At 35.6% G+C, this 17,417-nt stretch overlaps 1 protein-coding gene across 1 annotated transcript; it reads right to left on the bottom strand.

Annotated features, from left to right (window-relative positions):
• Positions 1 to 11,984: 11,984 nt before the first annotated feature.
• LOC119685888 lies at positions 11,985 to 17,180 on the bottom strand. Its single transcript, XM_038100291.1, has one exon. It carries the CDS (start codon positions 17,178 to 17,180, stop codon positions 11,985 to 11,987), a length of 5,196 nt encoding a protein of 1,731 aa, XP_037956219.1.
• Between the last annotated feature and the right edge of the window lie 237 nt (positions 17,181 to 17,417).

The raw sequence follows: 17,417 nt of genomic DNA on the forward strand, positions 1-17,417 counted from the left end.
GGTGAAGTCGGTTAGTTGGCTAAAACTGAAGTTTTTTATTTAATTTGGGTGGGTTTTAAAGTAAAACATTCATTTGTGTATTTACTGAGGCGTGAAACATGTGCAGCGGGCGTGGCGGTGTAAGCCAACACAATTTTGTAATTTTTGAGTTTACCGCTCGCTTCGTTATTTCATTTTTCAAATTTTTTTCTTATGCCGTTTAATTAAGGATTACGGAATTTTGCGAAGTGCAGTGCTGTTTCGAAATATATTTACACATACAAACGCATAGAGGTATACACACATACATATACTCTATACTAGCGTTTTTGTGTGAATGCTGGCATATAAGCTTTTAACTCAAATAACAGTATGAATTTTAATATCAACTATGTATGTACATGTACATATATGCATACATGCATACATGCATTTCGGAGATTTATTTCACGCTTGACTATTTTGAGGTTAAGCCAGTGACACAAATAAATGAATATAAAAAAATTATAAATATCCTGCCATTTATATATTTTGTTTTTCAGTGTTTCTGTTTTTCCCTTTTTGATACTCATTTCGGTTGTGATTTCCCCTTGACATGATTTGCAATGAGTTTCCTTTTGTATTTGTATTTGTATTGTGTGCGTGTGTGAGTTTTAGTGTGCTGGTGCATTTGATTGTGCAACACTGGCTGTCAGTGTTGCATGCTTCCTGAAAAACAGCGCTAAACACGTAAAATGTTGTAAAAAGGAATATAATAATTCCGCAAAGCATAACAACTACAATCACAACAGCAACGACATCAAGGATAAATTATCCTGGTTCAGCTGCAATGCGGTGCACTCACACACGATGAAACTGTATTGATATTTTATTGACAAAGACATATTAAAAATGGAATAAACTCGAAAAGTACAGACACAGAAATGACAGCTTTCACAGGAAGCAACACAGCTAAAAGACAAATTCCAAATAAAACACGTATAAAGAAAATACTGAATTTTCTAAGCACTGAAGTACTGAGTCTGATGTGAACTCAAAAATAAGATTTTGTTAAAATTTTTGTGGAAATTTATTTTTTTTAAAAAGCTGTTTGGAAATTGATTTTGTCGCAGGCAATGCATACGTTTAAATTCTATTTGTACTGACAATAAAATAAAACTGATTTTTAATATCATTGATGTATAATCATCCGTATGAAATTTTTTCTTATTATAACTTTACCATTAACATTTCAGTTTGATTTCAGTTTCAGAACAGATTGAACAATATGAACCGCAACAATAAGGTACCATGTTACATTAGGACGAATGACATCTTCAGGGATCTCAAGATTGATTCGATCAAAAAATACATAAAGGATAGAACCTTGAAATTATTTGCGAAAACTGACAGACTTACCAACAGCGCGTTATCGAATCTCAGAATAGTTATAGGTTCCTTTGGGAGGTATGCAGATATGCAGAAAGTCAATTATTGCTTAGTCTGATGAAGTGATAAACATTAATCCAGTTAATAAAGAATAAAAGTGCTCAAGTGCGTTGGTTCAAATAGCTTCAATATAAAAGTAATAAGTTAACCCTTTTAATATATTAACATATTAAAGATTTTTGGTTCTAGCATTCATTTCCTCTCGGAACTCTTATTAAGCTTGGAATCAGGCAGTAGAAAGTTCTAGCAAAATATTCAATACAAAACAGGGTGAATCACATTATCTCAACTGATGTTATATAGAAAACGTGAGGATCAGACAGAATAAATAGATAATGCGTACTAAAAACAAAAACTGGACACAAAAACTGAAAAATAAACTAAAAAAAAAAGCTAAAAACAAAAACTGGAAAATAAAACTTGAAATGGAAACTAAAATCCGAAACTGGGAATATAAGCTGGAAATAGAAAATAGAAACCAAAACTGGAAAAAGAAACTGGAAACAGAAACTAAAGTCCGACACTGGAAACAGAAGCTGGAAATCCAAACTGAAAACAGAAACTAAGAATAGAAGCTGGAAATAAGAACTAGAAACCCAAATGGGAAGAATAAACTGCAAACAGAAACTGAAATCCGAAACTGAAAACTGAAGCTGGAAACAGAAAAACAAAATTTCAATTTCTTCAATTTGGTGTGCAATTAGTCAAACTCGCACGCGATTTAACTTTAAAGACTGCTACGAGAGTCAATATTTATATTTTGAGCCTAATAATGAAAAAACACTAAGTGGTCGTTGAAAATTGCTTTATTGTTTCTCGAAGTATTCTCTTTTATGTTTGATATACTTTTGCAGACGTTCAACCCATTTGTCAAAGCATTTTTTCAATCTCCTGCAGACACCTCCAAAACGTGGTTTTTAATGCAACAACGACTTCTGCTTCTTCCGCTGACAAAAATCATAAGCGTTGTCTATGCAATTTATTCTTGACGTACGGGAATAAGAAGAAGTCATTGGGTGCCAAATCAAGACTATACATTGTTGTTAGACGAAATGTTTGGACCTGACAGCCCTTGTTTATTTTCCGTATTTCATTGAAGACTTGCGGTAAACAAATGGTTGTATATCTTTCGGAATTGACCATTTCATGTTCCTGTAATTGTAATCGCATAGCTGCGCCAACGCACATTTGTTTCAAAGTGTTGGATTTGGTTGATCTTTTGAAATACCGCCATTGTTTTCTTGAGCATTTGTGTGCTGTGTGCACCAATCGAAATGAGCATTTTTTTGAGATTTTGTCAAATGATGGAGATCCAACGAAGACAAATCTTTCTCACGGCTAAATGATTGTGCAATATTTTATATATGCTGGTAAAACTAATGCATAGGATTTTACCCTAACCTAAATCCTACAGTATGTCGCATGTCGATCTTGTATTATCAGGTTTTGCACAACATCAATGTTTTCTGGCACAACAACTGATTTTAGATAATCTTCACGAATTTCAGTCGCAATCAGTGAGTAAGCTGCGGCCATGATTAAAATTACTGTAGCAGCATTTCACAGAAGCAAAAGATAGAGCCTCATCGCTAAATGTGGTCGATGAAGTAAGTTAATGGAGGCACACTTGTCTTCATAATCCACGACGAAATAAATCATTGCACAAAAATTTTCTCGCGTTAATTCCATATTTTCACGAACACACAATTTAAAATCACTGTAAATACTCGTAATACAACGAGTATTTACTTTGGACAAAAAGTCTAAGGTAGGTTATCTTGAATATTGTTAACCTTTCGTATGGAAATGTCAGATAACACCTGACAACTATCAGTGTTGCCAAGGCTCAATATATAAATTTTGACCCTCGTATTTGAAAATCATTTTTATGAAATATCAGTACACATTTTTATTCTCATCAGATTTGCTCGATTCTCTATATATATTTGCACTGAATAAAACAGTATTGATCTTTATGCCGCTTAAAATAATTGATAAAGGTTTTCATGGCGAGCTTATATGTTGTCTTCCTTTTCCAAGTTTACTCAAAAGTTACTCGTTGGTGTGGATCTATTCATAATATTTACAGGTTCACCAGATATGTTCAATATTTTCGTCCTTGCTTAGCCTTTTGCAATTTTAGAACAAAATTTTGGTTCTTTAAAATATTGTAAAACTTTGAAACTCACCTCAAAAATGAAAACAAAACAAAAGTTAAATAATAAAAATTAAAATTTGCGCAATATATCAAACCTTCAGAAGCAACTTTTTGTATTAAGTTTTGGATAAACATTTTGCTGGATAGTTGCTACGTGTGAAGTGAATTTACAACGTTTGTTGTAGGATTTGAGATATACCCACAAGATTTGGTAATAATTTTTTGTTAATATATTTAACACCATCGCAGCCATAAACACGAGATACGTGTGTAGTTTATGTTATTTTTGGATGCTTAACTATACAGAGTTTTACATAGAGTAGAAGCACAAACAGCAGTTGCAGTTGAATAATAAAAAACATCAGCTGCACTGGAGGAAGAGGAGGCAAAACTTTTGATTTATATTTTATTCATGAAAAATCTTCGATAAAAAAGGTCTGAAGTGCAGTTTGGTTGTGATCGTTTCTGCAGAAAATGAAAAATTGCTAAAAACAAGAAGAAAATAAACGAAATACAAGCGATGTTGCATCTATGCAAACGTGGTCGAATGCAATCATGCATGTGGAAGGGATGCAAAAACGCCGCAAAAGGATAAACAAAGCTACTTCCATGTAAACTCTTGAAACTAAAAATTTATAAAGAAAAAAAGTGTTTTTATAAAAACTGGACAAATATTTTGTTGCACAGCTTGTCCTGAATTGAAATGTGGGAAAAAACATAGTCGAAAAGGGAATAAATTAGCTGAAAAGCGTGAAATAGAATCCTGCAGGGATAGCGATGTGATGCCAGCAATTAACCATGTGAAATTTATTCACAACAATGTAGGAATAAATATATTATCGATTGTCTTCAAATAATTTGAAGAACGCAAATGGGATTCCTTGCCTTACCCTAAAGTGTAACTAAAAACAATAAATAAGATGATTTTCTAAGTCCTTTATTGTAAACTAATAAATAAAACACTTGTACATTGGTTTTATAATTTACAACTTCATTTTCATAATTCATCTTACATACTCACTTGTTCTGTGTTATCTTTACATAAGTTGTTTTATTTTGGATGCAAAACATCCCAATTATTATATGTTATCTATACAATAGTTTGTTAATTTAGGTGGCAGATAATCATGATTACATTTGGAAATATTTACTTATTTATGTAAAGATTATTATACTTCATAATATTTTTTGCGACATGCGACATAAGAATTGATCTCATGTATCCTCAGCTACATGGCCCATTTACTCTAAATGTAGAACCTCCAATTTGATACATAAAAGTAAATTAAAAGTATCTAGATTAATATCTTTTCCAACAGGATCTTGAACTAAAGAAAAATTAAATTATGAAAATAACTCACTTAGCGATATCTCCAGCATTAGCATTAGCCAGATTCTTACCTTTGTAAATGCGTTTTAGTTAATTCCTTTCTTTTAGTTAATTGGGGAGGATTCGTCCTCCCTCCACCACAACTAACTAACTAACTATGAAAATAATTCTAGGCAAGCCGAAGACGATGAAGTCAATTTTTGTTAAAATACTTTTTGTTTGTAAAATAAAAATCCATGTTCAAGTAGTTTTCAGGTATAACTGCTTATTGTAAGACTGTGAATGAAAATATTTAATAAATTAATTTTATAAAATAATGCATAAAAAGCACAAAAAATAATACTATTCCTTCAAGTATTATTATTATTTTTTCTTTGGTTTGACGATCTTGCAAAAAATGTTATTATCGAAGAAATGATTTTATTTTATATTTTATTTTTAAACATAAAATAGAGCATGCAATAAACTTAATGAAATTCTCTAATATGCTGATGTATATTTCGATTAAATAAAAATAATTACTTTACAAAAAAAATAAAATATTTTAATAACTTTTAATTGCATTTTTATTATTCATAAATGTTTATTATTAATCTTTTAAGTATTCTTTTTTAAAACTCTTTCATCATAGTTTTCGCAATAAAAATAATCTGCCCGAGCATGTGTGCTATCGATTGCAGTATCTTGAAAATTTAATGCGTTTGCTCTAGTTCACAAAACGCAAACATGTAAACACAAACACACAAAGTCACATAAGTGTTTAAATAAACATTAATAATTGTATTGCATAATATTGCATCCTTTGTTGAGTATTTTCATACCCGGCGGTCTTCCTACTGTAAGAAGTTCGTCTTCAACTATAAATTAGTATGCATTTAGTAACTTTTATTGCTAACGCTCTATAGCACAGCTTACATATTTGCTACTTAGCAGTGTCCCTACAGTGCCACACCCACTTTCGGCTGCATATAATTAGTGCAGTAATTTGGCAACATTGTTCTCTCGGCACTGGTAGCAAGCAACTAGACTCCCCCAAGCGTGTTGCTACAAGAATGCAAATTAGCCTCCTTAAAATATGCAATACTTTCAGTTCAGTTCAAAGTAAGAAATTTCCTTATGAAATTTCATATTCTCCTGCAGTGCGCATATATTTGCAACTTTCTTGAAACATAAAATATATAAGTTTTTATTTAATTTTTCCTTGCAGTGTTGATGCATAATTCAGAAATGCTAACACAAGTTTTTCTTAACCTAATTTCACATTTCGCATTTCGTATTTAAGCAACAATTCAAGAGAAATTTTCAGCCTCTACGGATGCAGTAGGCAGGAGTGCTGACTAATTTTCCAACTCAAACTAATGCATATATGCAAGTACATTGCATTTCATTATTACGAGAATTTATGCAAAAAGACGAATTTATTTACTGGATGCCATTTACACTTGCTGCAAACGCTTCAGATTTCCTTCAGATTTGCTTTAGATTTGAATTTAATGAATTTAATACCCAACATTTTTCTTTTGTTTTCGTTTAATTGCAAGTTACATGCATTCTGATAACATGAGCATTTCCAAACGAGAACAATTTGTTTATACAATAATTCATTTATAATTTCTACCACAACTGGAAAGTTAAATTTGCGGTTGGTTTAGTTGCAATAAATTGACCAAATTCCTAAATATTTCATTTTAAGCTATAAATTAAATTAAATTCTCATAGGGACAAAATATAATTTAACCAAAGAACTTGTTAGATCTAAATGAATAGTTAAACTTCTGTTTTCTATCCATTAAGGAAGGTAATCTATTTTTATATATTTCAAACAAAACAAGAAAATTTGTATTTTTGAAACAAAATAATAATATATTTTATTGTTATTTTGGGACTCAATTTGAATATGAGTGATAAATGATACAACATGATGTATTCTTACTTATGAAATTTTAAATTTGCTTATGTGAAAAAAACATTTGCATATCAGATGCAGATTACACATTACATGACATTTTTGCATACCTCATAACTGAGTTCGATTTAAGTTAAAAATTAAAGCTATATACTCTGCTTTTATAAGTAGAATTAATTACATACACCAGTACAAAATCAAGCTTATCTTATTTTTTATAATTATTGTTGTCACTCCTCATTCTGTGTTTTTTCTTCAATAAAACATATACTCCTTAAGCCCTAAGCCCTAAGCCTAATTTGGAAATTAAAGCTATATACTCCTTTTTTGTAAGTACAATTAAAATTAATATATATAAATATTTATTAATATGCACTTGCTTGTTTGTGAAATATTAAATATATTGTTCATCAAAAATATATAGTATAGAAATAGAAATAGAAATAAACAGGGTACTAGCTCCCACTGGAGCAGAGCACTGCGACCAGATTGATCTTTTGTGCCGTAACTGACCCTAATTGAACAGAAGACATTCCGCTTTCCGAATGAAGGCCAGAATGTCGTCCGTTGAGGACCTCCTAATGTCAGAAGGAGAGAGCAGCTCTCCTCCCAGTGATTTCCTCCTTGCCCAGATCAAGGCTGGGCAGTCACAGAGAATGTGGCTCGTAGTCTCATCTGCCTCTAAGCATAGTCGACACTCTATCTCTTCGGACAGACCTATTTTGTTAAGGTGATAACGCAGTCCATGGTGACCCGTTAAATATCCCACCAGCAACCTCAAATCTGATCTGCTGAGGAGGGATGCCTTGCCATAACTATATGGATGAACCAGCTGTTTTGCCTGACGGTTACCTCGATTGTCACTCCAGTAGCGACCTCTCTCGGCTGAGATCCATTTATCAATTAGATAACTAGTTGTTGACCAACTTAGACCACAATAGGGTTCTGGTCCACAGATTTTAGTTGCAGAACCTGCCCTTGCAAGGCTGTCGGCAGATTCATTTCCTTTTATACCTGTGTGTCCAGGCACCCAGCAAAGCGTCACCTTATTTCTGCTTGCCAGCTGTTGCAACATATCAAAGCAGTCTAATGAAAGTTTTGAGAAAAACCTCCAGGTGGATAGAGCTTTGATTGCCGCTTGACTATCTGAGTAAATACAGATGCGGGCGCCTTTCAACCCGTTGTTTAAGTTGATACGAGCGCAGACCTCGATGGCGTGAACCTCTGCTTGGAAGACAGTGGGCCATATACCCAGCGCTAGCGAGATTCTGGTGTTAGGACCAAATATTCCAGCACCAACACCTTCCGTGGTTTTTGAACCATCGGTAAACCATGATATCACTTCTGGTTCTGCTCCAGGGGTGCCATTTACCCAATCCAATCGATCGGGAATGAGGACTTCGAACTTTCTACCGAAGCGAAGTTCCATGTTCATGCGATCTGTCCTATCGCAGATCTCTATGCCAGGAACTAGTCTGCAGATAGAGTTTTGACTGTCAAGACTTCCGTGCATATTGATACCAGAGTGTAGCCTAGCTTCACTCAGGGCTGCCGTCTTTTTAATGAAGAGGTGCAGAGGGGTAAAACCCACTATGGACTCCATAGCTGATGTGGGACATGTTCTGATAGTTCCCGTCATAGCGATACATGCGAGTCTTTGCAGTTTATTGCATTTGAGTATTGCAGCTTTTTGTTGTGCTTTATTCCACCAAACAAGAGCTGCATAGGATACAATTGGTCTGACCATTGTACGGTAGATCCATGAGAGAATTCTGGGACTAAGGCCCCAGGTCCTACCATATGCGTTCCTGCATGTCCACATTACCCTTGTGGCTTTGCCAATTACATTATCCAGGTGAGTGTTCCAATTAAGACGCTTATCTAGGGTGATTCCTAGATATTTAACTTCGTCGGAACATTCAATAGCCGTATCTTTTATAGATAGGGACCCTAAGTTCAGTTTATACCTTCTGGAAAATGGTACAATTACTGCTTTTTTTGGGTTAATACTTAGGCCTTCTTTTATACACCAGCTCGAAACTTTGTGTAAGGCCGCCTGCATTACGTCAGTAACTGTGGCCTCATATTTACCGCAAACTATGATTGCCAAGTCATCTGCATAACCTATGGCATGGTAGCCAGATTGTTCCAGTTTGACTAGTAGATCGTCTACTACCAACGTCCATAACAATGGTGAGAGAACCCCACCCTGGGGGCAACCCCGTACTGCACTAATGCTAACGGTGGTATTACCTAACTTGGTAGATATGTTCCTGTCACGTAACATCCTATCTATCCACGTTATTGTACAGGAGTCTATATCTTTCCGGGCCAATGCACTGGATATGGACTCATAAGATGTATTGTCAAAAGCACCTTCTACATCCAGAAATGCACATAAGGCAATTTCTTTAGATTGAAAGGTGCTTTGAATTTTGCTGACCAAGTGATACAGCGCGACCTCCGTAGATTTGCCTTTTGAATAGGCATATTGTGTGGGGTGGAGTGGAACCGTTTGTCCCATTTTTTCCCGTATGTGCAGATCAATTAGCCTTTCGACAGTTTTTAATAAGAAGGAAGTAAGACTAATTGGTCTGTAGGACTTTGGCTGGTCCATGGGTTTATTACCCAATTTGGGAATAAAGATCACATTTACATCTCTCCAGGAGTGAGGGATGTAACCCATAATGAAACATGCCCTAAAGAGTTTGATTAATGGGTCTAGAATGATATCAGTACAATTCTGCAATAAAGCAGGAAAGATACCGTCGCCACCAGGCGCCTTGAATGGTAGGAATGAGCTGATCGCCCATTTCACCTTGTCCTTGTCAAAGATAACACCAGAAAGTGCGTGTTCCTGACGTGTAGGAGCAGTTACTTCTCTGTTTGATTTTGATGTTGATGCTCCGATTAAAGAGCCAGGGAAGTGTGTTTGCAACAGAAACTCAAGGGTATCTTCACGACCAGTGGTGAAGGATCCATCGGGTTTTTTTAAAAGGCCTACTTCGTTATTTTTGACCTTAGTTAATGCCTTGTGTAGTCTGGCAGCCTCGGGCAGCTTCTCAATACTTTCACAGTGGCTTCGCCAGCTAGTCCGTTTGGACTGTCTGATTGATTTATTGTAGTCTGTGAGTGCAATTTTATATTCTTCCCACCTACCTGAGCGTTTTGCTCTATTGAATAAGCTCCTTACTAATTTGCGCTTATTAGCTAGTTGCGAGTTCCACCAAGGAACCTTACCCAAAATTGTGGCATTGCCTGCAACCGTGCTGTTATGAAAGGAGGTTAGTAATACCTCACCTAAGTGGTTAGCGGCTAACTCTAACTCTTCTACAGTTTGTAAAGGCCTAGCTATGGAAAAGTTTGCGGAACACACTAAGTCCCTGTACCTATGCCAGTCGGTTTTTCTGGGTCGGTAAACTTTTTCCTGCTGTGCGGATATACCGGGAATTTCAAACCTAATATGTTGATGGTCAGAGAGGGACACTTCGTCCGACACATGCCAATTCCATATAGATTCCTCAATACCTCTGGTGCATAGAGTGAGATCTAGTACCTCTTCTCTAATTGCGTTAATAAATGTGGGTTTATTACCTTTGTTAGCTATATTCAAACCTGCTGATATGATATATTCTAATAGGTACTCACCCCTTTTGTTAATATCGCTGCTCCCCCACACCGTATGGTGAGCATTTGCATCGCAGCCCAAGATTAGCTGCCGCCCAGTGGACCTGCAGAAGCTAATCAGCTGCTGGACTTCCGTTGGTGGAACTGCATTTTCATCACCTGGGAAGTAGGCAGAGGCCACGACAATGTCTGTCACCCCTCCTAATGTATATATAGTAATAATTCTCATAAAATAAAAAATTACATATTTCATTTTAAGACAAAAATTATAAAATCAACTCACCATTTGAGACAAAGTAGATTAAATTTTATCTGAAATTAGAACTTCATTATTTAAGATATTTATTTAAACATCTTAAAACATATTAGGTACTTAAATATTACCAGAATACATATCTTAGCTTCAAAACAAAATAATTACAAGTTTAATTAAAGTTTAGAAATAAATACAATACTAAGCATTATGTTTCTTCTGAGTCAAATACTTACGTATACAATACCAAGATGTAATTAAGCACACCAAAAAATATGATATTTTTATACTAATGAAGATATAACTAATTAAACATATCTCAAGTAAGTTTCATAATTTATCCTAATATTTAAATCAATAATTAACATCCCAAGTCAATACAATCTACATTGTCTAGTACTGCGGTTTAACTACTTTCAAGAGAGGTTAGTTTTAATTTTATTTTATTTAAATATTATAAATTGATTACATTATTCACTTAAGACACAACTAAAAATTAACTGAAATTAATATTTCTCGTGGCGGAAATGAAAATAAAAATTGAAATATTGATAGGAAAATATAATTAAATATATCTGATATAAATCACAGTAAGTCAGTGCAAAACTCAACGATTTAAATTGAGGTAACTTGAATTGACTTAGCTTAGTGATCTCAGTTACAGGACTTTAAGGAACAAAAGGAAATGAAATAGCTAATACAGTAGCTAAATTAGAATCAAAAGCATCCACCGCAGTTAAACAATCGCTGCCTTTAATAAAAAGTCTCCAGAAAAATATCAATTATCATTCTCTAAAAGTAGTAGAATATTGATGGAACACTATGAAGGGTTGCGCAAAATTCAAATTAATATGACCAAGTTGTAATTTATTCAGAACGAAACACCTTACATGTAGAACTGAAATCGAAACTCGTTGCAGTGCTGACGAGTCACTATTCAGTGGTGACTCGTCAGGTATTCCTTTTCACCATAAAGGAAAAGAAAGAGAAGAAAGAGAAATAGCCAAAGGTAATCTTAACCTTATTATTATTATTATTATTATTATTATTATTATTATTATTATTATTATTATTATTATTATTGTTACAAAAAGAAAAATAAAAGAGATAATTTTTTGTAATTTGCCTTGCGGTTCGCCAAGGCTTGTACACTTTATTAAAAACCACGCTAACAAAAAACTAGAAAAACCACGCTAAAAATTCCGCCAATAACCAACACGAACGTTTGACATTAGCTGTCACTTAAGTTTTTGGGTGACCAGATGGATTTATGATTTACAGGTGACCAGTTGTGCTTTTCGGTTTAACATCCCGGCCCCATTGAATCATCTGAATTCAATATTGGTAACAACGCCAGCTTCGCAATGGGTCGAGTGAGTGTGGTTTCAGGCGTCTTAACTTCTGCCACTCTGACCTTGCCATCTGCTCCTGTTACCGTGCGAATGATGCGACCAAGAAGCCATTTCATAGGTGGCAGGTTATCGTCATGAATAATTACTAAGTCACCGACCCTTAAATTGCGAGTTGAATGTTGCCAACGATTTCGTGATTGTAATGTGCATAAATATTCATGTTGCCAGCGACGCCAAAATTGAGATTTTACTGCAGTAATTCGTTTCCATCGAGCAAGCAACGAAATTTCCTGTGACGTAATCACTGGTTCCGGTATGTGCTTTAGTTTTTTGCCGATTAGTAATTCGCCTGGTGTTAATACTGACAAGTCATTAGGATCTGTGGATATACTTGTAAGTGGACGGGAATTCATCACAGCTTCGATCTCGACGAGAGCCGTAGCCAGTTCTTCGAATGTAAGTCGAGCATTTGATAGGGTTTTGTACAAGTGTGATTTTGCAATTTTTACCGCAGCTTCCCAGAGACCTCCGAAGTGAGGTGCCCTTGGCGGTATAAAGGAAAAGTCAATACGTAAATTTGCGCAATGTGACGTGATGGTATTAATTGTACATTGTTTATTAAAGAAATTGCGGAACTCTCTGAGCTTGTTGTCTGCACCAACGAAATTTGTTGCGTTGTCGCAAAATATCTTCATAGGTACACCTCGACGACCAACGAATCGTTTTAACGCTGATATGAATGCGTCTGCAGATAATTCTGTTACAGCCTCCAAATGCACCGCTTTACTTGCAAAGCATACAAACACAGCAATATAAGATTTATATGGTCGCTTGCCTCTTATCTTTAAATATGTGGGTATTGGTCCGGCAAAATCGACTCCAGTAACATGAAACGGCAAGCATTCTGTGACTCGTTCTTTAGGAAGATTACCCATTACTTGCTCTAACAATTTCGGTTTATATTTGATGCAGTGAATACAGTTACGAACTACCTGAGTTGCTAAAGACTTGCAATTTATGACCCAAAATTCTTGTTGAATGAGTGTTGTTAAAGCTCGCGGTCCGGCATGAAAATTCGAGCGATGTATGTGTGTCGCTAATGAGACTACGAATGTGTCCGCCTTTGGCAATAATAGAGGATGCTTCACTTCAAAAGATACATCTGCATTCATCAGACGGCCACCAACGCGTAATAACAACAAGTTCCCAAACTGTTCGAGAAACGGACATAAGTTTGCTAGTTGACCCTTAATTGGCTTTTTTGTTTTCAGCAATGTAATTTCTCTAGCAAAATGGTGCTGTTGAATAGCCCAAACAATATGATATAGAGCATTTTTTAATTCGCTAGCCTTGAGTACATCAGTATTTCTTGATCGTGGTTGAATGACACGTAACACGTAGGCAAATGTACGCACACATTTAAGATAATTACCATAATAATAAATTTGTTCGATAATATATGATGGTTTCCTTTGTTTAATAATCAGACACGTTTTCTTGCGTTCCAAATTAAGATGTGTGGTCTGTAATTCCACTGATGAGTGCAGAGGCCATTCATTAATGTCGTTTTGGAGAAATGTTGGCCCGTGAAACCATATGGATGACTGCAATGTGTGCACCGAACACCCACGCGAAATGACGTCTGCCGGATTATTTGCTGAATCAACATGATGCCATGTAGTATTTGTTGACAAATTTTGGATGTCGGCAACTCGATTGCCAACGAAAACGGATAATGTTGATGATTCAGAGCGAATCCAATGAAGTGTGATTTGTGAATCGGACCAGAAATGGACTTCTGATATTTCAAACGATAAATGCGGTTGTACCTTTGCCCATAATTTCGTTAATAATTGAGCTGAACAGAGTTCTAGTCGTGGCAACGAACATGTTTTCGTAGGAGCCAATCTTGATTTTGAAGTAAGTAAGTTTACGCATATGGTTCCCAATGAATCCTTACATCTCAAGTATAGGCAGCAACCGTACGCCTTTTCAGATGCATCACAGAAGCCGTGAACTTGTACTTCAATTGTGTTAGACACTCGTACAAAACGAGGAATATGTAGCAGTGGTAAATGTTGCAAGTCATCAATGAAATCCTTAAATTTATTTGCTAAAATCTCTGGAATGCCTTCATCCCAAGAAATATTTTGTACCCACAGCTGTTGTAATATGATTCTTGGTACTACAATGATTGGATTGATTAGGCCCAACGGATCGAAAAATGAAGCTGTAAATGATAGAATCGATCTTTTAGTAGTAACGCTTACCAATTTTTTAGGTTTAAACGAAAACAGAAATACATCTGTATCTGGTCTCCATTTTACTCCGAGAGCACTGGTTGTGTCTTCATTCAGCTGAAGGTCGCGTTCCAAAGTTGCATTTAAGTTACAATGACTACAATGCCACTTACACAATTCCATCCCAAAGTGATTTAATATTTCAGAAACTTCTTCTTTTATTTGCATCAATGTTGCCAAATCGTCCGCTCCGGTGACCATATCGTCAACGTAAAAGTCGTTTAGAATAACGGCCTTTCCTAGTTCATGCGCCTGATGATAATTTTCAGCAGCATACTGGAGACTTCGTATTGCAAGGTGTGGAGCCGCTGATGTGCCGTATGTGACGGTGTTAAGCATATACGTTGAGATTGGTTTGTGTTCATTTTCTCGCCATAGTATTAGTTGGAACCGCCTATCATCTGGATGAAGCAACACTTGACGGTACATTTTGTTTATGTCTGCCATTAACCCATACTGATGGTTCCGAAAACGAATTAGTGTAACAAATAAATCATTTTGTATTGTTGGTCCAACCATCAGTAAGTCATTTAGTGATACTTGTGATGCTGAGCGACATGACGCGTCAAATACTACTCTCAATTTCGTGGTCTCACTAGTTGGTTTCAACACGTAATGATGTGGAATGAAATAGTGAGCACGACTCAGATCAGGAGACATAATCCGGGACATGTGACCTAGATTTTCATATTCCTTTAAAAACAATGCGTAATCCTTTTTCAATGATGGATTTTTATTCAGTTTTCGTTCCATCCAACAAAATCTCTGCAACGCTATGTCACTAGAGTTACCGAGAGCATCGGGATTGGTTTTAAATGGAAAACGTACTTTTATTCGATTTTCGGCATTTACCTGTACATTCTCTACAAAATGCTTTTCACATTGTTGTTGCTCAATGGTGAATTTCGAAGGTTGGGTAGTAACATCCTCCAATTTCCACAGACGTTCAACATTAGAGTTTAATGTTTGGAATGTTGTGCAAAAACTTCGGTAATCTGAAGATGACATGCTTGATGATTCACATTTACCACTCACAATCCAAACCAATTTGGTCTCTTGAAGTGTTGGTAGATTAACACCGAGTTGGGTGCGACCAGATAACAATAACGCGAAAAATACTTCCGTTCCCAATAGTGCATCGATTTTTCCTGGGACATTGAATTCAGGATCTGCAAATTCGATGGCTTTCGGCATCGGCATATTCTTTAAGGAGATAGATTCGTCAGGTTGATAGCCAGTGATGTTGTTTGCTAACAGGAATTCAACCGATTTTTCAAAATTGCTTACTCTAGATCGTATAGTAGTTTGAGTTTTGAAGTTTAATTTTATGCAAGCGTCATCAACACCAGATAAATCAATTGAGGATTTTGATTTTCTTAAATTTAATAGCTGTGCAAATGAATGTGTGAGTAGATTCACCTGATAACAGGAATCCAGTAGTGCTCTACACATATGGTAGCAACCACCAGCATCTTGCACAAGAATAATAGCTGTGGCTAAAATGACTGTACTTTTCTTTTGAATTGAGTCGCTTCTTACTGAAGTGGCATGTGATGTGGCTGAGAATGTACTAATTTGATTTTCACTATTATCCGCTGAATGTAGAAAAGGAACTTGTACTGGTGATTCAACAGTTTGGTGAATCAAGGAATGATGTCGCTGCTTACAAAACCGACACGAGTATCTTGATGGGCATTCCGCTACACTATGTCCCTTATTAAGACAGTTATAACATAATTGCAATTGACGTACCTTTTCTTTCTTATCTTTAGTGGATAAAATAATAAAACGCTGACACGTAGTAATTGAGTGATTTTTCTTCAAACAAAATACGCATACCAATTCGGATTTCTGAAATTTATTTATACTTGTTAGCATTGTATATTGTTTTGATCCCTTGATGACTGGTTTATTTGCTAATTGATTTGAGACTTGAAGGTTATTGTTTTTGCCTTGTGCTTCCAATTGTTGACATCTTCTTTCTAACATTTTACAACAGCCCTCCCATGTAGGCAACGTTTCGTAAGACAGCTGATCCTCCCAACGTTGCTTCGTACCGGGATCCACATTGTTCATTAACAGATGGATCATGATTGCGTCCATGATTTGTGTCGTAGAACTCAATGTTTTGAGTGAGCTATAGAGCGCTGACATTGTATCTACAATATTTCTGAGCTGTTTGGAATCCGAATTACAAGCCACAGGAACCTTGTAGAGTGCAGATATATTTTCTAAAAATATGAGCGTGTCATTATCATAACGATCATTTAAACGTGCAATAACTAGCTCGTAGTTTTCTTCCGACACTTGAAAGGCCTTTACGGTTGATAGCGCCTCTCCACTTAAACATGTCAACAAATGGTTGAATTTTTCGATCTTGGATATAGTAGCATCATTATTAACTAAGTTATTAAATGAGTGTATGAAGTTTTTATAATCCATATAATTTCCATCAAAATGTGGCAATTTCAAAGCTGGTAAACGAGTGTTATTAATTGTTGGTGACATTACGAAGCTGTGTTCGTTATTAACAACATCTCTTGGTCGACGTTCTTCCATAAGAGACTTTATTTTAGTTTTAACCGTGATATACAACTCATCTAAATCATTGCGTCCACCATCAGCGGGATCTAAATTCTCAATTTGAAATTGATAGTAAGTAGATTGCTTATAGTACGACTCTACCAATCCCAATCTACACTCCAGTTCAATGTAAGATAATTGTATTGTTGAATCAATTTGATTATTGATTCGTGTTAAGCTTCCCTTGCACGATGCTCTTTGTTGCTTTAGAGACGTTATTGCTAATGGTTTTGGTGTAGTTGCTGCGTTCTCTCCGTCTGACATAATGAAGCTGCTACAATTTTAACCTTCAGATCATGCAAACGATTGTATTGAATGTTATTAAAATTCGAAAGTCTGTTGCTAATGTATAGCGCACCACTTTTATGACTTGTATGCGTCCAATTATGCGAATTGAACAACAAACTATTTGTACACTGATCAGCACCTGCTGATACGGACTCCAATTATGCGAATTGGATGAAAGTGTCCTGTCACGGTCGCCAAAATGTTACAAAAAGA

Source organism: Teleopsis dalmanni, chromosome 1 (genome assembly GCF_002237135.1).
Source record: "Teleopsis dalmanni isolate 2A chromosome 1, ASM223713v2, whole genome shotgun sequence".
NCBI classification, from domain to species: Eukaryota; Metazoa; Arthropoda; class Insecta; order Diptera; family Diopsidae; genus Teleopsis; species Teleopsis dalmanni.

Coding starts and splice junctions, on each gene's coding strand:
- LOC119685888 (XM_038100291.1), bottom strand. CDS start 17,180: ATGTCAGACGGAGAGAACGCAGCAACTACACCAAAACCATTAGCAATA.